This window comes from Phycodurus eques, chromosome 6, assembly GCF_024500275.1.
Source record: "Phycodurus eques isolate BA_2022a chromosome 6, UOR_Pequ_1.1, whole genome shotgun sequence".
Taxonomy (NCBI): domain Eukaryota; kingdom Metazoa; phylum Chordata; class Actinopteri; order Syngnathiformes; family Syngnathidae; genus Phycodurus; species Phycodurus eques.
In genome coordinates this window covers 20,724,277-20,747,155 of record NC_084530.1, presented here as the reverse complement: position 1 = coordinate 20,747,155, position 22,879 = coordinate 20,724,277, and the positions used below count along the sequence as shown (strand labels likewise).

At 42.8% G+C, this 22,879-nt stretch overlaps 2 protein-coding genes across 12 annotated transcripts in view; one reads left to right on the top strand and one right to left on the bottom strand.

Annotated features, from left to right (window-relative positions):
* The window catches only part of pcm1 (pericentriolar material 1), a 37,939-nt gene extending 19,217 nt beyond the window's left edge, over positions 1–18,722 (bottom strand). For 6 of the 10 annotated variants that reach the window (XM_061680363.1, XM_061680371.1, XM_061680372.1 and 3 more), the window contains exons 1-15: positions 15,179–16,103; positions 12,843–13,079; positions 10,159–10,491; positions 8,484–8,654; positions 7,326–7,445; positions 7,063–7,252; positions 6,795–6,904; positions 5,108–5,381; positions 4,881–5,031; positions 4,084–4,296; positions 3,784–3,953; positions 3,477–3,706; positions 2,533–2,681; positions 1,538–1,667; positions 72–242 (exon numbers count right to left, since the gene is read on the bottom strand). In XM_061680363.1, the coding sequence (XP_061536347.1) occupies positions 72–242; positions 1,538–1,667; positions 2,533–2,681; positions 3,477–3,706; positions 3,784–3,953; positions 4,084–4,296; positions 4,881–5,031; positions 5,108–5,381; positions 6,795–6,904; positions 7,063–7,252; positions 7,326–7,445; positions 8,484–8,654; positions 10,159–10,491; positions 12,843–13,079; positions 15,179–15,274 (2,745 nt within the window). In that variant the 5' untranslated portion in view covers positions 15,275–16,103. Of the gene's footprint in view, positions 1–71; positions 243–1,537; positions 1,668–2,532; positions 2,682–3,476; positions 3,707–3,783; positions 3,954–4,083; positions 4,297–4,880; positions 5,032–5,107; positions 5,382–6,794; positions 6,905–7,062; positions 7,253–7,325; positions 7,446–8,483; positions 8,655–10,158; positions 10,492–12,842; positions 13,080–15,178; positions 16,104–16,279; positions 16,298–18,703 lie in introns of those variants that run through there. The other 4 variants (XM_061680367.1, XM_061680368.1, XM_061680364.1 and 1 more) reach the window with 4 other exon arrangements.
* Positions 18,723–19,321: 599 nt separating this feature from the next.
* On the top strand, positions 19,322–22,796 carry sart1 (spliceosome associated factor 1, recruiter of U4/U6.U5 tri-snRNP). 2 transcript variants are annotated; one of them, XM_061679494.1, is made up of 3 exons: positions 19,322–19,480; positions 19,644–21,744; positions 22,453–22,796. In XM_061679494.1, exons 2-3 carry the CDS (start codon positions 19,655–19,657, stop codon positions 22,673–22,675), a joined length of 2,313 nt encoding a protein of 770 aa, XP_061535478.1. In that variant the 5' UTR covers positions 19,322–19,480; positions 19,644–19,654; the 3' UTR covers positions 22,676–22,796. The 2 variants fall into 2 exon arrangements, with proteins under 2 accessions (XP_061535478.1, XP_061535477.1); XM_061679493.1 differs by having other exon boundaries at positions 19,322–19,509.
* The last annotated feature ends 83 nt before the right edge of the window (positions 22,797–22,879 follow it).

Genomic DNA, 22,879 nt, shown 5'->3' with positions numbered 1-22,879 from the left:
AAAGTAACTCTGGTTAAAAATTTAGCATCTTTTCACCTGAAGTGGCTCTGCGTTTGTATGTGTGTTGCCACCTCGTTATCAGGTACTGAAGTAGTGTCAGCTTCTGGAGCGGTGGCCTTGAGCACAGCTGGGCTGCTTTTGGCCACAGCTGATGAGGAAGGTTGCGCGAGGGCTGGCGTTGAAGCCGCGCCCGGAACCTTCCACATCAAACCCTGCTCGCTCACTTGACTGGACAGTGAGGACTGGAGCAGAAAAAACACATGCATTACTGTGAACTGGGAAAGAGTTTGTTAGACGAAATATGGTTCATGTGTATTTCTGTAAGGCAGAAATGTCAAACTCAATTTCATCAGTTATGCTTGGCCTCAGAGGGCCCGTTCTTACTGTGACTATAACTGTATAAACTCTTTATCATACATGCATACATGATAGCCCCTGCATTCGAATATTATCAACCTTTAACAACAAATGTGTAACTTGGAGATCGAAAGTATGTGGAAAACAATGCCAAGCAGATATTAACAGTAAAGGTTTTGGTGAAAATTATGCCCGTCGACCGAGATCAGCGGGCTGGTCAACTCAACCTTCTCTTCGGTCTTCCTCTAGCTCTCTCGCCTGTCAGCTTTAGCCTCATCCTCTTTCTACCAATATACTCACTCTCTCTGCTCTGGACATGAGCAAACAATCTAAGTCTTGTCTCTCTAACTTTGTCTTTAAAACATCTAGCCTTGGCTCCTTCCGATGAGCTCATTTTTAACCCTATCCAAACTGTTCACTCCGAAAGAGAACCTCAACATCTTAATTTACACTACCTCCAACTTTGCTTCCCTAGTGTCTCTTCAGTGCCACTGTCTCTATGCCGTACATCATGGCTGGCCTCACCACTGCCTTATGAACTTCCCCTTCATCCCAGCAGACTCTTGTATCACATGACACTTTCCTCCACCTGTCCAATCCTGCGTAGATCTGTTTCTTCAGCTCATTACCACACTCACCATTGCTCATGACTGTTGACCCTGTTTAAAGTCCTCCACTCTTGCTATCTCGTTTTATTGGGGTTTGTTGGGAGGCTGCAACGGATTAATGGCATTTTCATTAATTTCAATGGGGAAAGATGATTGAAGATAGGATCGTTTTGAGTTAAGCGATAAAGGAACAAATTAAACTTGGACTCTCAAGGCACCACTGCACTGTACAAATGCATGAAAAAAAACAAGACCACTAAACTGCAGATTTCCAAGATAAGTAGATGTGTTCCACAAAAATTATGTACTGTGAAAGATTCTATTTTAAGAATTGCGGTAGTCCCGGCTTCGACTGTCTGATGTTGAAGTGTCCCTAGGCAGGACAGTGAATCCTAAATTGATCCCAGTGTGCCTGGCAGCATCTTAAATGGAAGTAGCCAGCCAATGGTGTATGAATGTGTTGCGAATGGATGAATGTAAGCCTCTGGAATGTGCTTTGGGCACCGTGATGGTATCGATAAAAGCGCTATATAAGTGAACTCTATTTACTATCTTACCATTTTTTCAGTTACCTGTAGGTCAGGGCACGTCAACTGGAGGTCCTGGATCTTGCCCTGGATCTCACCGAGCATCTGACGCTCCTCGTGGAGCTGCTTGAGCGCCTGCTTCTGCTGACGAAGCTTCTCTTTGTAGATCTTCTCCCTGTCACATCAAGTCAAGTAAGAATAAACGTGGTGTGTTGGGACTTTCATTAACACATTCACTGCCATTGACGACTTTAGAAGTCAAATATCCATGTTAACTGGGAAGGCTGGCAGTGACAGTTAAATAAGCATACAGTCCCCTCCAGAAGTATTGGAACGGCAAGGTCAATTCCGTTTTTTGTTGTATACTTAAGACATTTGGGTTTCAGATCAAAAGATGAATATGAGACAAAAGGTTCAGAATTCCAGCTTCACAGTATTTAAATCTATTTGTGTTTAACAACTCAGGACAGAGCACCTTTTGTTTGAACCCGTCAACTTTTAAAGTGACCAAAAGTATTGGAACATGTGACGGATGGTGGTTTCTAGTTGCGCAGGTGTTGCCTTTTAGATTGATTGCTTAAACATTAGATAGTGCTTGTTTTTGGCTTTGGGTTTCATCTGTGAAAACTGCATTTGCTGTTAAGCAAACATGAAGACCACAGAGCTGTCTATGGGAGAAAAGCAAACCATTTTGAGAGATGAGGGAAAATCGATCAGAGCTATTGCACAAACATTGGGCATAGCCAATACAACAATCTGGAATGTCCTGAAAAAGAAAAACTACTGGTGTATTCAGCAACAGACATCGGATAGGTCGGCCAAGGGTATCAACAGGAGTTGATGACAGAAACATTGTGACAGCTGTGAAGAAATACCCAAAGACAACAGTCGGTGACATGACTGCCAACCTGTACAGGGCAGGGGTATCACAATCCACTGTTCGAAGAAGACTTTGAGATAATGATCTGAAATTTCTTCAGTATACAACAAAAACAAAGGAATAGACCTTGCCATCCCAATACTTTTGGAGGGGACTGTACCTGGCCTTGCTGTAGAGAGCTGCATCTGATCCCCGGGGATCCTGTTTGGGTCCAGCAGATGGTGGTCCCCCCACACTAACTCTAGTGTTATTCTGCTGATGTTGCAAAGCTTCCTCCTCATTGGCTGTCGTGGTGTCTGTATCGTCGCTCTGAACACAAAGACAAATGTGTGTTAAACACAATTTCTTTATAAACAACAAAACATGTATGTTGATGCTGAATTTCTCTGGTATTTGTGTTTGGCGACGCATCCACTGCACACGCCAATGAGGGAAAATGTCTGTCTTTTCAGTTCACATGAGACAGATCTGCCCACCGGAAACCGATTCAGCTCAAGTGAAGCGTAACAAGTTAACATAAAGTGTTCTATAACTTCTTTGTGTATTTTGACGTTAGCATGTCAGAGACCTTATATTAAGACACCATGGAACTGTTTTTTATTGTGGAAAAATGTGTATCTCCTTTAAAATACTTTATTAACCGCTACATAAGCTACACTGTTTACTACTGTATTTCTTGTAGAATGACTCCAGCGTGAATGCTTGAATCACCCCATTTACTAGAAAAACACTTTTTTTTTCTTTTTTAACTAAAACCATCAATTTACTTTCATTTACTCAACCTCAAGAGAATACCTGGTGTCGGGCTTTTATTTTTACAAATGCAATTTTAGATGGTGACGGTTGATATGACAAATATAATTAGAAACATGATGAGGTTTCCCAAAAATGACAGTCTATCAAAATGCTAAGTCTGCTTGGACTGGCGACTTAAACCCGAGTTCAGGGTTCCGGAGAAACTTCAGAGTGATATTGACCCAGGAGTCTATTTGGGGTGAAATGTTTTTTTTTTTTTTAAGTTGCAAAAATACTGTATTAATATTGATGATAAGAACGATTAGTTGTTTTTGCTGCTTTACGCGTGCGAGTTGTTAATAGTCCCACCTGGACCATAGCAACAAGCTCCTGCAACTGGCGTAACTTCTGCTTGGATTTCTGCTGGTGGACCTTCTGGGAGAAGCCTGTGTCGTTGGCCAGGCTGCTGCTTGACCTCGAGCCCGACACCTCGATGTCTGGACCTGCGGGCCGGGCGCCAACACTGGCACCGCCATCGTTATTGTGACCATCTTCATCCTTCATCCTATTGTAGGCCGTATCCCTGTTGTACTGGCACTCTATAAGGGAGGAGAAGTCAAAACAGGTGAACTACAGTCACTAGTTTAGAAAGTGGCTGATGTGTACTTGAGAGTACCAATGGCTGAGGGGATATTAAAGCTGCGGAGGTTGGCCGCTGACCGGTTGTTGATCTCAGTGTTGAGTCTACTGTCGCGATTATTGGTGTTCGTAGTGGTGCTACTTGAGACGCCGCGGCGGTTGGCAAGGCTGTTCAAGTCACCCCAGTTTCCACTGCACCGTGAGTTCCTAAGCACACAAACGGACGGTTGAGTTTGAAATTACACACCCGAGTCTGGTGAATACAAAATGTCCCGCGAGACAAAGAAACAACAGGACTCTGTGTATATAATTAGATTATCTGCAATTAGGCACACACCTGATGTTAGTTGGTGGCTGGCTATTCTCTTGCTCAGAGTCAAACATGGCCTCAAGCATGGAGCTGTCCTCTGTCTCCTCCTCCTCTGCTTCCTCATCCTCATCCTCCCTCATATTTTCGTTAACCGCATCCACCATCATATCCGATGTCTGCTGAAAGTACTGCACTAATTCCCGAAGCTCGTTAAGGCGCTTGTGGACCTCCTTCAGCTTTCTGTTGGTGTGCAAAACTAAAAAAATTAATTTACGAAAAGGTCAAATGGAAGTGAAATACATAATGGTCTTGTAACTTTTACAAAGAAAATGAGTACTGCTGCCCAACCAGCTTTTTTGTTTTAAATCTTGGCTTTGTCATGTATGATTTTATGCATACAGTATGTTTTTTTATAGGGCAACTCTAAGATGGCCAATGAAATTAAAACGTGGCTTAAAATGTGAAATAAAATTCTATATTAATTAAAACGTAAAATAATCTATAAACGCTGTAAATCCATTTGGATGATTGTAAGAAAAATTACATTTAAAGTTACATTTTTATTTCAATAAAACTTTTATATTGTAACGCATCAATATCATATTTTCATTAAGTATTGGTCAATTTCAAATGTTATTTCAGGTTAAAATTAATTATTTTAGATTTTAATTGTCTGTGTTATTTTAACTCACTTCTTTCCACTCTTTCTTTTTCAGACCAAGTTAGGCCTCCCTATGTGGAAGTGTGAACACAGCATGGATAATTTGAGAGGTTTTGTGTGTGTGTGTGTGCGCGTGTGTGTGTGTGTGTATGCATGAGGTTACCTGAGTTTGTCTGTGGAGTTGGCACTCTCTGTGTGTGGTGGAAGCGAGGGATAAAAGGAAGCAGCAGCCACGGCTCCATTTGAGCAAATAGCAGACTGACAGTCTGAAGAGCCCCCTGTGCTCAAACTGCGCTGCGTTGACAAAGCACCGCCTGAAGAAAAACATGTTAACTTAAAGCAACCCAAATCATCTTAAGCCTGACGTTTTTACTTTTTAACAATCCTCACAATAGTTGTTGTTGAGCGTCTGGTCTCTGAGAGAGTGCAGCTCTTGCAGGATTTTGTCCATGGTTTCCTTCTTGTCTTGAAGCTCCTGGAGCTTCGTGAGCTTGGCACTGGCGGCCGTTGCCCCGCCATCGAGGCCGCTGTGGGGCCCAGATGCCGAGTGGAGCACGGGCCTGTGCTGAGGCGGGCCCAACACCTGAGGGGCCCGGGACCAGCTCACTTCTCTGGAGAGGGAGAGGCTCTCTGCCTGACGACGGTTGTCAGGCACCGACTTGGTCTACGGCAGTACAATTTGAAACTTGATGAATGTCGTTAAACACATACACCAGCAAACCCTCTGTCGCAATTCAAGTCAGCAAATGCCCAACTCTGCAAGATCTCTAAAAGATGATCCTGAGCAATTTTCCTGAAGAATGTGGTCTGTTAAGAGCGAGAAAATCGGAAAATGGGTGGGGCTGACAACCTTAAATGATACACCTGATATTATTTCCCGTCGCAAATCCATGTGTGTGGGTTTTGACACCAAGTTGGACCAAGACACAGACTCCATAATTTTGACATGAAACGGAACAATCGGCAATCAGGAAGCTCACTTAAGCTTCTGCTGTTGTCGTACACAAATAGATGTACAGGATGGTTGAAAAGTAACTTCCTGTTTTGAAGTACTTGTAATTTATTTCTGAACTACAGTATAATTCTTACAAGAAATGAATATGATAAAGTGTACAGCATGGAGTTTTATTTAAAATTCATTATGGCCACCAGCAATCGCCACCAGCCTTGGGACCACATCAACTGATTTCAACTGATTGGGATGGAAGACTTATCTCTCGTATTCGGCCTTCAAGTCCTTCCAAAGTTGCTGTTAAAAAAATGATTGCTGTTAAAAATGATGACAGTGAATTCTCCAATAGATGAAAGATTCGCAAACAAAACTATGGAGGCTCTTAAAAACAGGCTGTTACTTTTCAATCACTCTTTATATTATATTTCTAGCAACTTTCACTTTTAGTCCACTACATTAAATAAAATGTAAAATTTTACACCTGTACATTTCCCCTAACCATCTTGTCACTCGTTACTACAAAATAAAATCCAAAGAACTTGTTTGATGACGTAATGCCTGGACCGTGGGGCACCAAGTGGAAGACTATTATATGTCTGCATTGACTATTAAAATGAGAGTTGGATCGATAGTATATGGATGGGGCCTGGGTTATTTGCTAATTTCTATTGGGTTTACTGCTGTCAATCAAGAGGCCAGTCTATAATAAACACAGATAAAACAAAATAATTTAATAATGCATTCTATTTTGATGAAACAAAGATAATCAGTCTGCAATCTAATTATTAATATTTACTACTTTATTGTAATAAATATAATTATTATTGACTGTTGACAGGCTAAAATTTCAAGGATTTGGTCAATTTTAATTTAAACAAGGTCTCTGTAAACGATTAAACCATTGTCAAAAATCGTTAGCGATTAATTGATTAGTTGTCGATTAATCGTGGCACCTTTATACTGGTGTAATATAAGGCGAGTCGCGATTGTCGGTGGAGATGTGTGTGGTGTGCAGTACTGGTCATCCCGAGTACACCGCACACTATAAGAACACACATGGCAAATATTTCCTCGTCCTGTCCGGTATGCGTGTACTCCGCTTAACATGCTTATGATCAGACATACCTTAGAGTCCCGTAGTTGGTTGTGGAACCGCTGGATCAAATCATTGAGCTCATCATTGAGCTCTGATGTGATGCTCAGGCCGGAGACACTGCCCGTGGTTTCCGTGACAACTAGAATACACAAGAAAATTCAAACTGCAATTACAAATTTTTTTGGGGTGCGTCAATTTTTTGCTATTCGCAGGGGATAGAGCAGGGTTTACTGTACAACTTTGCACATACTTTTACAAATAACTGTCCTGCATGTGTTTCACTGGTCCGAGTCTCACCTGCTGCGTCCTCGATGACGGCAAGCGCTTGTTCGGCGCTCTGCTGCATGGCTAGCAGAGCCTCCTGGCGGCCCTGTAGGGCCCTGAGCTGATCCTGCTGCTCTAGCATCTTCTTCAGCAGCTCGTGCTGCTTGCGAAAGTTCTCCAGTTCTTCCTTTTGTTCTCGTATGGATGCGTCGGGCCAGCCGCCCTGCAGAAAGCCATGTTGTGTGTGTTTTACAACAATTACAACACAATTGATAGCGATGTGCAGCTAAGCATACCTCTGTGTTTGCTGCGTCTGAAGACCTCACATCGACGTTCAGTGAGGTGCTCTCTATCAAGGAGCCAGAACCCACAGCAGAATCTTGGGTCCTAACGTCGTCATCGTCGTTCTCCCGAGCCTGTCGCATCAGCAGAGGTGACAAGTTAATAATGCAAGACTTGCCTACTTTCACTTGTAGACTTGTACTTCAACTGTCATAATGGCGACACCATTATACACTGCTACTAGTTTAATTTGGGTAGATTTCCACTTTCTGTTTATGGTAACATTCCCCTTGGCTTAATAGAACCACATGGTACAGTACTGGACAACTTTTTGTGGACAATTGCCTATGATATGTTACTTCTGCGACTGGTTTTGTGGATTTGAGTGCCCTGATCTGTTTGCACTGTTTGATAAGGAGCGCAGAGTAAAAGCAGTCGTATGTCTGGCATTTGTGATTAAATGTAGTTTATGTGCATGTGTTATGATTTAACATCTATTACCCCTTCTAAAGTGTTTTATTCTTACCTATAATAGAGTGATGAACCTAGTTTTACATTTACACAGTTAAGAATGTTAAATTATTACTTAAAATATTGTCTGTACAGTGAATAATGGTTTTATGATGGCAAGGGTTTGGACTCTGAAACTATCTACATGGGAAATTTTGTGGGCAGCGCGATGTGGTTAGCAAGTTTGTCTCAAAATTATGAGGTGTGGGGTTCTAATCTCCGCTCTGGCATTCTTGTATGGAATTTTGCATGATCTCCCCATGCTCTCCTAGTAAGCCCGGCTTCCTCGCACATTCCAAAAAACATGTATGTGTTACGTTCTTTGAAGACTAAATTGGCTGTAGGTGTGAATGTGTCACTGTCTACATGTGTCCTGTATTGGCTGGCAACCAGTCCAAGGTGTAGGCCGGTTCTCTCACTCAAAGCAATCGCCCCGAATGTGGACAAATGCTATAGAGAAATGATGGAAAATTTTGTTAAGCAGCGTCACAGAACAGATTAGAGGTACCAATGGAAATCTTAATTTTATCTAAATTTGTATCTCTTAGATCTCTAAAAGATATCTTATGTGTAAGCCAGAAAACAACCTTACAATAACACAGATAGTAGGATTTAGAAAAGGAAGCAGAGCAAGATCAACAAGACAGCAGGTAAAGACCCACCAGAATTTTCTGCAGGAATTGTAGGTAGGACTTCTCCTGCTCCTTGAGGTGCTCGATGAGATGAGAGAGGCGCTCCACATTAGCCGGCACATCGTTCTTCTCTACCAGGTCTTCACGCATGGAGCTAGCCTTGCCGATGTACTCACGGATCTGACAGAGCTTGCTCACCAGCTGCAAAATAAAACAGGGTTGGTGGTGTTAAAAACTGCAAACGGATAGAAGACTGAGAGGAAGCGAAACAAGCGCAGGCTAGAGTGAGTAGAAGTAACGAGGATAGGCACAAACCACAGCAGGCACCCAGAGTGGCGTATTTATAAACTGCCCTAAATACAGCCGCACCGTTCTGCCTCACTTTCACCCTACTTTTTTTCTCAAATTAGTCAAGAACAAAGTGATACTTAATGATATTCTCAAACATATATTGTCAAACACGTACTACTTTAAGACAGTGAAACCACAATGTCAAAACCTGTTGTACGAAACTTTCGAGACATACACTCCTCTGCGAAAATATTCCCTGTGGATATTCTCATTCATCCAGGTCATCTATTCATTCATTTTCAGGGCAATTGAACTATTCTGGTTGTCTTCGAAGACCAAATATATTGTAAAATATAGTAACTGACAGATGTGACCTGTTAAATTGAATATTCAAACAATAACAACAACAATTGTGTTTTGCCTATGCACGCTTTGTTTAAAGTTAGAGGTATAACCAAAATGAACATAAAAACATACAGTAATATATAATTACATAGAATGAATGAATAAACAGTTTTCGTCACACTAAGCATCAATTGAATGCCCATTGTGCTGCTGTCCGCCTCGGCCACCTGGAAGCGGTATAAGACAGACGGACGGATATACTCAATATGGATGCCTGAACAGTATAGACATCACAGGTCCTCTCAGCCTGTAACACAAGGTATTTCAGTTATGTGATGTCTCAGTCTAAACACTAGGAGTCACTATGTAAAAGAGTGCATACAGTATATAACAAAGAAGAGAATAAGAGACAAAGAAGGAATAAACTAAGAAGAACATAAGAGTCTCGTGGACATACAGATAGGATGCAATGTTACCTCTGTTAATTCCAGAATAAAGCGAATAAAAAGAAATACAAGACTGCTTCTTAAGAATACCACAAGTTCTATAATAAAACTGACAGGACAACTCAGGTTGCTTTCACACGCCATCACTTACTTCTCTTTAGTCAACGCGGAGCAGCTTCGTGTCAGGAGCACCAAAGCAGCACGGAGCGGTGCAGGCAAAAAGGCTCTCAAATCTCCGTGCTTGATGTGTATGTATAATAATATGAGACAATCATACACAGTCATAATGGCCCTCTGAGGGAAACTATAACTATCAAGAGGCCTGCAACAAAAATGAGTAACACCCCTGCCTTAAAGTACCTCCATGCGCCTGACATGGCTCCTACTCCATCTGCCAAGTTATATGTAAGGCTGGTAAAATGGTAACGGTATGTTGTATCGGAACATTTTTTCCAAGTACAAGTAGGGATGTATAGTATTGGTGCATACCTAATATTTTACAATGAGTTCTGCCTAATTCAAAGTGTAATGACTAATCCACCCAACAACCTTGCAGGTATTCCACAAGTCAAAGTGAAAGTCTGTGCCAAATTTGACTTGAATTCTATTAGAACAAGTCTTACCAGGCCTGTGTCGACGCTGGCTTCTCCCCCCTCGCAGTGTGCGCGTACTGCCGCCACTCTGTCGGCGTTGCCACACGTCAGCCTCGTTTTTGTTTCCTTCGCGTTAGCCCCGGGGCTGAAGGCGTCCCTTCCTGCTAGGCTTTGCTTCTTGGTTTCCTTGGCGACAGCTGGCGTGGAAGAGGCAGAGGTGGCGGGCGGTAGCAGCAGCAGTTCCTTGCTCTTGTTGGTGTTTACATGCAGCGGGACGAAGTTGTAGGGTTTCTTGTTCTCTGAAGCTAGCTGCCGCTGGTTGTTGGCGGCCGTGACGCGGCCTTGGGAGTCGCTACCGACGCTCTGCGATAGACAAAAGACGTAAAGGGGAATCATATATTAGCTTGTAAATACAGTGTATATATTTGAAGATAATTGCTGAAAACGTGCAGACTTGAGAACTACTGTGTGCTGATTTTATGGTTATAGTCTACAGTTACTGATCCTCCTAATCTGTTTTTACATTTTGCAAGCTGCCATTGATTCCACTTTTTACAATATATACACTATTATCTACAGAAGTGGTATTTGATGACAGTTAACATTTCAGCACCTTCAGCGGACATGCCCGTAGTGTTTGGGAGGAGCCAACGGAGTAAACAATACAGCTGAGTCCATACTTTGTCCTATGACACATTAATTGTATTTTCAGTGATTTTGTTTATTATCCAGAAAAACTAAATACAGCTCTTAAATTGAACTATCATAAGCTATTTTTGTTGACGATTATATTTGTCCAAACAAATGTACCTTTAGTTCTACCAAGCACTAAAAATGAACAAGAAACTTAAGAAACAAGGGTGGTCTGATAATATTTTCCATGATGGTAGATTTTATACACTTTAAATTTGGTTGTTAACAACCCTCTTCTCTGTAGTGTCAAATGTGACACTTTCTTTCTTTTTTTTTGCTTTCTAGGGTCTTTACGCTATAGGACAATCTATTAAACCCCAGTTTTATGACAGTTCTTCATGCGCCCTTCTATATATTGGGATTTTAAAATCATAATTTTTCATGAGTTGCTCGGTGCAATATCAACAATACAATTAAGAATGTAGCTAATGACTAATAGAGACTAGCATGAAAATGACCAGAGAGAAGCTAACCGACAAACTGATCCTGTTCAATCTCTCATTGTTACGTCTTCAAAGGCAAGGCATATTTATTTTATATAGCACATTTCATACACAAGGTAATTTAATGTGCTTCACATGATTAAAAGCATTTAAAAACAAAGAGAAAAAAGACATTTAAAAATAAACTACAGACGACATGTTACTAAAATTACAAAAAAATGTACAGTGCAAGAAAGACTTTTTTTTAAGATAATGCTCCAAAAATAATAATAAGCAAAGGAAAAAGAAAGCAGCTTTTAATCTGGACTGGCTAACTTCACTTCTGTTGGCAATTTATTCCATTTGTGTGCAGCATAACAGCTAAATGCTGCTTTACCACATTTGCTTTGGACTCTGTACTCCACTATTTGACCTGAGTCTGTAAATCTCAGAGCCCTACTACGTTTGTATTCCAAGAGCATTTCTTTCATGTCTTCAGGACCTAACCCATTTAGTGATTTATAGACCAGTAGTAGGACTAGTCTATTCTATAGCTGTCTGTGGAGCCAGTTAAGGGATTTGAGAATTGGAGTAATATGCTCTGATCTCTTTGTTCTGGTCAGAACCCGAGCATCCATTTATTTATTTCAAACAGTGACAACACCTCAATTGACCTGTAGTCATATGGACACAATGCTAGCTATAACTGTGTGTCATTTGAATAGCTATGGTAGTCAACATTAAAGTCCTGAAGAATTGGACCCAAGGGTAGGATATAAATCCTGAACAAAAGGGGTCCACGTTCTGACCCTTGAGGGACCCCCATTTGTCACTGCCATTCAATCGGACTGAAAACTTCCAATGGTCACAAAAAAACTCCTTTCCTTCAGGTATGACCTGAACCATTTAAAGACTGTTCCATTGAGTCCTACCCACGTTTCTAACCTGTTCAACAGTATGTTATGATATACTGTATGACACCTTCCCCCGAGTCAATGCTCAACCTTATATCATTTAGCCATCTCAATGGGATAGTTTGTGGGCAGCAAGTCGAGCTAGTGGTTAGCACGACTTCCCCACAATTCCAAGGTTCTGGGTTTGAATCACGGCTGCAGCCTTCCTGTGAGGAGTTGACATGTTCCTCTGCTGCTGCTTTACATCTTGTTATAGGGAATACAGTAATCAGTAAGACTACAGAGTTCAAAACATTGGCAGGATGGTGTCCTCGTGGTTAGCACGTCTGCGTCACGGTTCTGAGGTTCTGGGTTTAAACTCCAATGTGGAATTTCAATGCTCTCCCTATGCTTGTGTGGGTTTTCTTTGGCTTCCTCCTACATTCCAAAAACATGTATGTTGGGTTCATTGAAGACTAATATGTCCATAGGTGTGAATATGAGTGTGAAGCCTTGTTTGTCTCTATGTGCCCAGTGACTGTCTGGCGACCAGTCAAGCGTGTACCCCAGCCTTTCGCCCAAATACATTGTGTGTAGAGTCACTAAAAGTGTTAGGACAGCTGATGATGAATTAGCTTTATATTATTTCCGATGATATCACATGCATTATTACTACACAAATGTGAATCAAGGAGATTATTTTCACCTCGTCCAAATCCGAGAAGTGAATCCTCTGGTGGATCTTGTCCATCTCCGCCTGGTCTGGGACTGAGCGCTGGCTGGTGTATTTGATATGCAGTGGTCTGCGTCGGCCGCTCCAGGGGGTAGAATTGGGTGAAATGTCGTTGGTCAGGCGGCTTTCTGCCACCACAGCAGCCGACAGCTTCTTTTTGTTCTTCTCTGATGAGCGGTTCGCCTTTTTCTGCTGCACGCCGCCCCAGGCCTGTACACCAATCACAAGTCAGTGTTATGGGTGAGTGTGGAAGAACTAAACCCAACATAGTAATAGATGCCGATGTCCCACTTCAGCGAGTTCTTGTATAAAAGGTGCTGGCAAAAAAAAAACTCTTACGCCTCTCATGTGCTTGTGTGAAAAGTGCACAAAGTTGCTGTTATGTCCCATCCTTGCTGGGTTCTGTGTAAAAGGCAAAAGGCAGGTAAATGCTGTCTGATGCGCCAATTTTGCAGGCTTACTGTGTTAGAGAGGCTAAAGATCTTAACATCACATTAACATACTAGGGTGTTGAATTACTTCAGATTTCTTTTAAGTGGTTGGTTTAAATACACAAGTGTAATTATCTTTGTTTTGTTTAGTTTGACAGTAAACTTCAACTGGGAATTGTATTAAACAGCTTGATCATCCAACAACCGCTCATATGTTTAAAAACTCAAATAGGGTCACTCATATCGCAAGGAACCACTGATCGGTTGCGCAAAAAAGGATGGAGACTGCCGTACAGTGCTGAAAAAAATATCTATGATGTCAGTGATTAATCAACTTTGATTCGGCTTTCATCACATTAATAGTCGACCACAAAAAACTTTAGTCGTTCAACCACTAGCTGAGACCTCAGTTCGGCGCTCGTCACATAATTAACTTGTGTGTTTGCCTTTTTGTTCATCGTATTTGTGCTACAAAGGCTGTTCCAGGAAGACGAACCTGGCATTCAAAGCAGTTAAGACCCCAGCATCATTGTATGCCGTCGCGTTTACGATTACCAGTGCTTAACTTTTTTTTACACTTCTATGAGAGCTGACAAGTCAAAGCAAAAAATCTGTTGTATGATGGTTTGTATCTTGGAAAACTCATAAGGCCCAGTACACAAGGACAATCAGGTTGTTTTTGTCCCAATTTTGCCCCTTCTGACCAAGGACGTCAAAAGACAGACTATTTTATGTTTTATGAGATTATCCTATCAAATTAATCTTAGGTCTGAGGTGAGTTAGGAGTGGAATTGTCCCAATGATATGGTCCAAAACGGGTGAGGGCGAGCAATCTTAAATATTGAATGTTCAATATCTAAGACCAAAAATCTTCAGGTGTGGTGGGGAAAACAGACTACTCCGGCAGTCCCAGCGCTGTAAATTTTGACATGGAACGGATATCAAAGAAGCGCCTAGACTGGGAAACAATGAAACTCCATCCATCCATTTTCTGAGCCGCTTCTCCTCACTAGGGTCGCGGGCGTGCTGGAACCTATCTGAGCTATCACCGGGCAGGAGGCGAGGTACACCCCGAACTGGTTGCCAGCCAATCGCAGAGCACATACAAACAAACAACTATTCACACTCACATTCACACCTACGGGCAATTTAGAGTCTCCAATTCATGCATGTTTTTGGGATGTGGGAGGAAACCGGAGTACCCGGAAAAAACCCACGCAGCCAAGGGAAGGACATGCAAACTCCACACGGGCGGGGCCGAGGATTGAACCCCGGTCCTCAGAACTGTGAGGCTGACGCTCTAACCAGTCGTCCACTGTGCCGCCCAACAAAAAACTATCATAAATAAAATCAAACATGTCCTACACGATGCCGTTTTTGTATAAAAGTGGGTTTGCCAGATGGCAAGACACTGCCATTCTACAACGCTACGCCCTGTGTCTTCGGCAACACTTGGCAAGCATCGGCACATAACAAGAAGTGTCTGACCTCCTTTTTGTGAGCTCACATGTTTTTTTTGTTCATCGGTGGTGGAACAGAATCTTTGTGTGTGGTGTGGTTTTATATGTTGATCTTATCAGAGCACACCACACACACAAGACGACCAAAACTGTTAAATGCCCGATTTTTATGTGTGGGATCTGTCACAGAAAAATCTAAATAGTGTGTAGTACCAGGCCTGAGTCAAGTCACTTCTATCTTGAGGCACCGCTGTAGAGGCCTGAGCACACTAAAGGTTGGGAAGTACTCCATTAGACATTGAAGCTTACATTTTCCTGGCTTGCAGTCTTGTGTATAAGGAACTGTTGGGTTCAATCAATCATACTAGTTTGAGAGCTTTTTAACATGTGTGGAGCTTTAAGGTTTCGGGTCGTTTACCGTGTTGTTGAGTCTGTCCTCCAGGCTAGCGTTGGTGACGCTCCAGTTGTGCAGCTCGTCCGCGCTGCCATCGAACGGAGCGCCTCCGGTTGCCATGTTACCACCCGTTTAGCTGGAAAGCCACAACAACAAAAATGGTCAAAATTGACATTGTGGACCGTTTTTTTTTTTGTTTTTTTTTTAAATATTATAAACCAACCACGGGCTAAAACTACCTACTGTGTTTACTTGCTACTACTCGACGGCGTTTAAACACGGGCCGAGATACATGGGTGTCTTTCTGTAAATTGACCTATGCAGAGTTCGCATGCAAGCAGACGTTACAACACCCAGTCGTCACTCCTGCGTCACAAACGAACTCGAAAGACAAGAACGCAACTTACACGTCGATCGTCGTCAAGCGAGCGGGTATACAAACGTTTAAATAATAAAATGTTGGAAATTCGACCAAGTTTTCTGGGGTGGGGGGGGGGGGGGTTGAAGTGGGTCCTCACCATGGCAACCTGAGAACGCCCCCCCCCCCCATGCTAATGCTACCTGTTAGCGTCCTGCCATTAGGTAACGGAGTCTGTTGCTAACTAACCTCCCGTAGTCGAGCGAAAGCCGCCTCACTGTGTGCTCGTGTCGAAACAAGAGAGTACAGCAAACGAGTTAGTCCCGCTTTCTAGAAAGTCAAAAGTAAACCTTTAGCCAACTTGTCTTAACAGCACTTCAGTTCAAAGTGAACTGGAATCATCACCGTAGCTTTACACGTCGTGCTGGGACTTGTTTTGTTTTATTTAAATCGTCTCCCTCGCTGAATCCATGTGAAAAAATCCGGAACTCCCAATCACGGTTGTTCTTCTTAATCGTTTATTTGGTGTAAATAAACGAAATATTTAGGACATATCATCAAGCTTCGTTGAACCGCACTCAACCAGCAGGTGTCCGGAAATCATTGTGACGTCACTAAACTGCGACGAGGCCCGCGAACCTTGTCGTAAAGGTACAGTGCAGGCGCGGGGGAAAGTTGACGATGTGAAATATCATAAGATAATAAAAACACAAAGTTTTCAAACTATCATTTTGCCTGGCTTTGTTGTTTTCAGGAATTTAACTAACCTTGTTGCCAAGTTAACCAACCTCTGGTGAGCTCCTCGCTGGAACTCATTAAAGTAGCCCGTGACTTTTTTTTTTTTTTTTTTTGTATAATCTATTAAGTAACAGAGAACAACAATCGCCAGGGGATGACATACAATCAGTGGCAAAAGACTTATTATCATATTACATAAATACATTATAAAGAGCACATAGGTTTCAATAAATGGCCCTAATATATTGCTTGTTTGACTTCATTTTAAAAAAAATGCAAAGACTACGAGTGGGTTTGGATTAGTATATCGACATTTGTCTACAATCTATTTAGGTATGTTATCTCAGTAAATACAACAAATATATTCTATATTACAATAAATGTATTCTACTTTATTGAGCTGTACCTGTGTATAATACAACTGCCTGCCTCAAAGACTGCAGCCAGGTTGGCATTGCAAATGAGAATCAGTTGTCACCTGGATAAATAAAGGGTTAGGTTTTAAAGATATCAAAAATATTAAAAACGTAGATTAAGATATGAAATAAGACATTAACTTGAAAGCTTGAAGCACAAATGCTGGTATTAACTAACCTTTTTATATCCAGTAGGTGTCAGTAATTAGCAAAATCAGCCTCATTTCCCTAAGCTACCCTGAAGTAATAAGTGCGATGGTAAGACAAACCACATGAGGAGCTTATCCACCAACCAGCCCAGGAATTTTGAGTTCCCGGAAGCAAAATGTTCCGTGGCCCATGTGGTTTGTGATCTAAAAAATGCTGATATTTCAAGCTTTCAAGTTAATGTCTTACTTTAGAGCCCCTCCAAAAGTATTGAAATGGCAAGGTCACTTCCTTTGTTTTTGTTGTATACTGAAGACATTTGGGTTTCAGATCAAAAGTTCAGAATTCCAGCTTTTATTTCATGGTATTTACATCTCAGCAATAACTGCATCAAGCCTGCGACCCATTGACTTCACCAGACTGTTGCATTCTTCATTTGAAATGCTTTTCCAGGCCTTTACTGCAGCCTCTTTCAGTTCTCGTTTGTTTCTGAGAGTTTCTCCCATGAGTCTCCTCTTCAGGAGGTAAAATGCATGCAGTGTTGGGTTAAGGTCCGGTGATTGACTTGGCCAGTCTAAGATCTTCCATGTTTTCTCCCTGATGAAATCCTTTGTTGTGTTGGAACTGTGTTTTGGGTCATTGTCTTGTTGCATGATGCTTCTCCCGATTAATTTGGATGCATTTTCTGCAAATTGCCAGACAAAATGGTTTTGTAGTATTCAGTATTCATTCTGCTGCTACCATCATGAGTTACATCATCAATAAAGACGAGTGAGCCTGTTCCAGAATCAGCCATGCAAGCCATGACATTACCTCCACCATGCTTCACAGATGAGCTTGTGTGTTTTGGAACATAAGCAGATCCTTTCTTTCTCCCTACTTTTGCCTTTCCATTACTTTGGTAATGTGCGTAAATTCTGATTATTATTGTGTTTTGTGGAGAAAAAAATCTGACCGATTTCAGTTGTTGTTGGATCAACATTTAAATCATTTATATTTGGGTTCTGTACTGTAAAACTTTTAACTAGCATAACAACTCCAACAGGGATTGCTTTTATAACAATATTAAATGCCCTAACGGGAATAACAATATTGTGTTTCAAAATTAATTATTGATATGTCAGAAGTGAACCATTTGGCTAAAACAACTTACCAACCAAAATAATACATTATTTCTTGATTATTCTCGAGGTAGTATCTACGTGGGGGGAAATGATCAGAATCCGAACCAGAAACATCTTTATTTGCCAAGTATGTCCAAAAAACACACAAGGAATTTGTCTCCGGTAGTTGGAGCCACTCTAGTACGACAACAGAGTCAATTGAGGGAGAACACTTTTGAGACATACAGACATTGAGAAAAACAGTCAATAAAGGGTTGCAAATTATCTGGTAATGCCGGTACAATTTTTATTTTTATTTTTTTTGACAATTGTGAAAAAAGATGCAGAGTTAGAGCAGTTCGAATGACGAATCTCGCAATAGTCCGGTGCAATGACCATTGTGCAAAGGGCGCCGAGACTTCAAGGAGTGTATGCAGTTTAAAGTGACGAGTTGTGCGATAATCTGCGACAATGTTGATTGTGCAAATGTTGCAGATACTCCTCAGTCAGTGTGGAAATGGGGCAGATGCTACTCTGTTTAGAGTGGCCAGTATTGGTCAACAACAGATATGCAAATAGTGCAGCGTGGCGAGACTACTACAGTGAGTGCACGAGTCGTATATAATTGGCCCGACAGAAATGTGACAACAAACTCAGACAAAAAAAATAAAATTGGCAGCATATTGCAATGGAAATGTAGGTTAGATGTTTAAGAAATTAATTGCAAGAGGGAAGAAGCTGTTGGAATGTCTGCTAGTTCTGGTTTGCATTGATCGGTAGCGCCTACCTGAGGGAAGGAGCCATTGTAGAGGGATTTTGGATTTTGCACGTTCTTGTTTTAGTTCTGGCAGCGTGCAAGTCCTCAAGGGTGGGTAAGAGGGTACCAATAATCCTTACATTCATGACCACGAGAGAAGCATCTGTTTTCTGAAAGTTGGATACGTTTTCTGGGAGTTTTTTGATAAAACAAAGTTTAAACCACGTAATTGGGAGGTAAATTTGGGTATAAAATGAGTTCTTAATGAATTGTTTTAGACAATTTATTTTGAATTTATTATTTCAAGTATAAAAGTCTAAAAAGTTAACCATCCCTTATCATTAGTTAATCATTACTGCTTTTTTTTTTTTTTTTTTTTGACATGGTGATTTTTGTTTCCCCAAATAAAGTAAAAAAAATAGTCAAGCAGGATCATCTTCAAGGTACAGTACAGCCGCGGAACAAGCGTGATTACATCATGTCTAGTAAAATGAATGCACAAAAAGAGGTAAAAAAAAAACGTGAGCAAATTCATTTCCTTTTTCGGGTTGCTTTCAACCTCGTCGCACCATCGTCATTTATTATTTTTTGGTCACCGTCAACGTTTTTTTAGCTGCAACAATCCCCGTGAGCTGTAGGTGGCAGTAAATAATTTCACACGACCGGAAAGGACTTCTACAATACAAATGTGTCGTCCGTACTTCGTTGCTTAAATGGTGGAAGCTTGGACGAAAACTCGAAATTGAACATAAATGACGGATTAGCTCCCTAATCTTGACACAGCTTCGCATACTGTCAACCAAAGAGGTGGGGATTCCCTTTTGTCCACTTGTTGAGTGAGTAAAATCATTTATTGGGCCGCATCATGTATGCTAGCGCGTTAGCAACTCGAAGCTAGCGTCATTTTCCAATCGCTCACTTGTAGCAAAGAAACAATAAGCGAATACTTGTTTCTAACTTATCACCGCAGGGGAAATAACGATGGGTTCGTCGAAGAAACATAAAGAAAAGAGTCGTGACAGGGAAGCCGAGGAGCGCCGTCGCGAGCACAAGAAACACCGCCGCAAGGAGCGCGAGAGAGACGCATCGACCCGCGATGGTACTCGGGAGAAGGAGAGAAGGAAGCGGTCCGCGTCCAGGGACAGGAGTGGACGCGAGAGCCGCAACAAAGGCGACAGGAGCGGCGGGGAGCCACGCGTCAAGAAGGAGAAAACGGAGGAGGGAAGCACTGAGGTGCAAGCTCAGTCCGCCAGTGGAGATGCATCTCTCAGCATCGAGGAGACTAACAAGCTCCGAGCCAAGCTGGGCCTGAAACCGCTGGAGTTGAACGAGAACAAGAAGGAGCTTGGCACCAAGGAGGAGCCGCTGGTGGCAGAGACCATCAACCCGGCTCTCATCCAGAAACAGAAGGACATCAAGGAGAAGCTGGCAGCCATGAAAGAGAAGCGCCTTCTGAACCAGAAGCTGGGAAAAGTCAAGACCCTGGCGGAGGATGACTGGCTGGAGGACACCGCCGCTTGGGTGGAGAAGAACCGGAAGGCGGCGAAGGAGAAAGAGATGGCGGAGAAGAGAGCCAAGCTCCTGGAGGAGATGGACCAGGAGTTTGGTGTGAGCAACCTGGTGGAGGAGGAGTTCGGGCAGGGACGTATAAACAGCGCGTACACGGCGCGGGATCTGAAGGGTCTTAAAGTGCAGCACAAAGTGGACTCCTTCAATGAGGGCCAGACGGTCATCCTCACGCTGCAGGACAAAGGTGTGCTAGAGGAGGAGGAGGACGTGCTAGAGAACGTGGGGCTGGTAGACAAGGAGAAGGCGGACAAGAACGTGGAGCTGAAGAAGAAGCAGCCTGACTACAAGCCCTACGAGGAGGAGGAAAGCGTGGATGACATGGTGACGTTCAAGTCGCGCTCTGTGCTGTCCAAGTATGACGAGGAGATCGACGGCGAAAAGAAGAAGAGCTTCCGCTTGAAGACGGGCGGCATGGCCGATGGCGAGCGGGAGCGGGAGCTGCAGGCCATGCGGGAGACGCTGCGCAGCCAGGCGCAGTCCTTGGTGATGCCCTCGCTCATGATTGCTTCAGAGTACTACTCGCCTCAGGAGATGGTGGCCTTCAAAAAGACCAAGCGGCGCGTGAAGAAAATCCGTAAGAAGGAGAAGACGACAGTGGCTGACTTCTTGCTCCTGGACGACTCGCGCAAGACGGACTTCGGCTCCAGGACGCGCGGTCGTGGCCGCAAAGGGGAGAACGAAGATGACGAGGGCGTGGAGGACGGCAGGTGGCCACACGAGACGGCGGTGACGCAAATGTCCGACGACATCCGGACAGCGGAAATGGATATTAGCGATGATGAGGACTTCACGCCGCCCGAGCCCACTATCCTGGAGGAAGACGAGGCTGAGCAGGAGCTGCAAAAACAACTGGAAAAGCAGAGGAAGCTGAGGCAGAAGCAGCTCCTTGGGGATGCTGGTGAGAAGATCGCCGAACGGGTGAAGCGACTCGCCAGGGATGACACTGAGGATCCCTCAGAAAAGCGCAACAACATTGTCTTCAACGCCACCTCCGAGTTTTGCCGCACACTGGGCGATATCCCCACCTACGGCCTGTCTGGCAACCGAGAGGACCAGGAGGACATGATGGACTTTGAGCAAGATGAAGAGAAGGAAGGCGCGGGCGACTCCAACTCTGATGCGGAGGACAACGTCGGCTGGAGTAGCGTCAACCTGGACGAGGAGCAGAAGCACCCAGACTTCGCCACGGCCTCCGCCACCATTCTGGACGAGGAGCCCATCGTCAACTCGGGCCTGGCCGCCGCCCTGCACCTGTGCAAGAACAAAGGACTGTTGGAGACGGAGGTGCAAAAAGTGGCACGTGTCAAAGCCACTAAGGGGGCCCTGCCCAACGACAACTACTGTATCGAGGACAAGATGGGCTTTGATGACAAATACAGCCGGCGCGAGGAGTACCGAGGCTTCACGCAAGACTTCAAGGACAAGGACGGCTACAAACCCGACGTCAAGATAGAGTACGTGGATGAGTCTGGACGCAAGCTGACTCCGAAGGAGGCCTTCAGGTAAGGCTGTTACTATCAAATATTTTCAGAATCGATTATATCATTGTTTCATCGAATGATTGGATAAAAAAAAAAAATGACTATTAGGTTATTGCAAAATATTTTTTTCCCAATTATTTTTGAAGTGATTTGTTGTTTTATTTGGTATTGTGTAATGATTAAACAAAACCAAATGAGCAGCAATTAATCAAGTGATGCACTCACCAACGTTTTTGAAACTAAGAGCTACTTGGGTAATGATTCAAAAAATATTTTTAATTTTGATCATTATTAAAACATGGGTTGATTGGTCATGCCTGGAGTGTGAGGCACAAGGATGATGTAATCAAATGCTAAATTACTGTAGCAACAGAACTAAATCCACACATAAAAATAACAAAACGATGGAGGATTATATCGTAGGGTAGATGTTTTTAATGTCGCACTACAATATATATCGTTACATAGCACAGCTCCGTTTGTAACCTTTAAAAATTAGGAAAATTAAAAAATACAATATTTTTCACCCAATATTGATCCGCTGAAAATGACATGATCGCTCTGATTTCCAATCACATGAACGGATCGGGACAACCCTAGTTGAGGCTTGAAACCAGATATTTGGCCAATTTTAAGTTGAACAATGGCTCAAAACAATTATCAAAATAGTTGTTGATTAAATTGATTAGTTGTTGAGTAATTGATTAATTTTGACACCTCTACCTTCAGGCAACTTTCGCACAGATTCCACGGCAAGGGCTCAGGCAAGATGAAGACTGAGCGCAGGATGAAGAAGCTGGAGGAGGAAGCGCTGTTGAAGAAGATGAGCAGCAGCGACACGCCGCTGGGGACTGTGGCACTGCTCCAGGAGAAGCAGAAGTCTCAGAAAACGCCCTACATCGTGCTCAGCGGAAGCGGCAAGAGCATGAACGCCAACACCATCACCAAATAAACACACTTCTGGACAGTAGTTGGTATTTTTTTCAACAGGCTTATACACAGTGATTGCTACAAATTTAAGTTGTTGTTCGTGTAGTAGTTAAGAATTAGTCAATAAAATGCTGACAAATGCTGACTTGTTTTCTCTTTTCTCTTGTTTTCTCTTAGTGCAAAATCCTAAAAATCAATGTGTTCATATATTACTACATGACTTAGA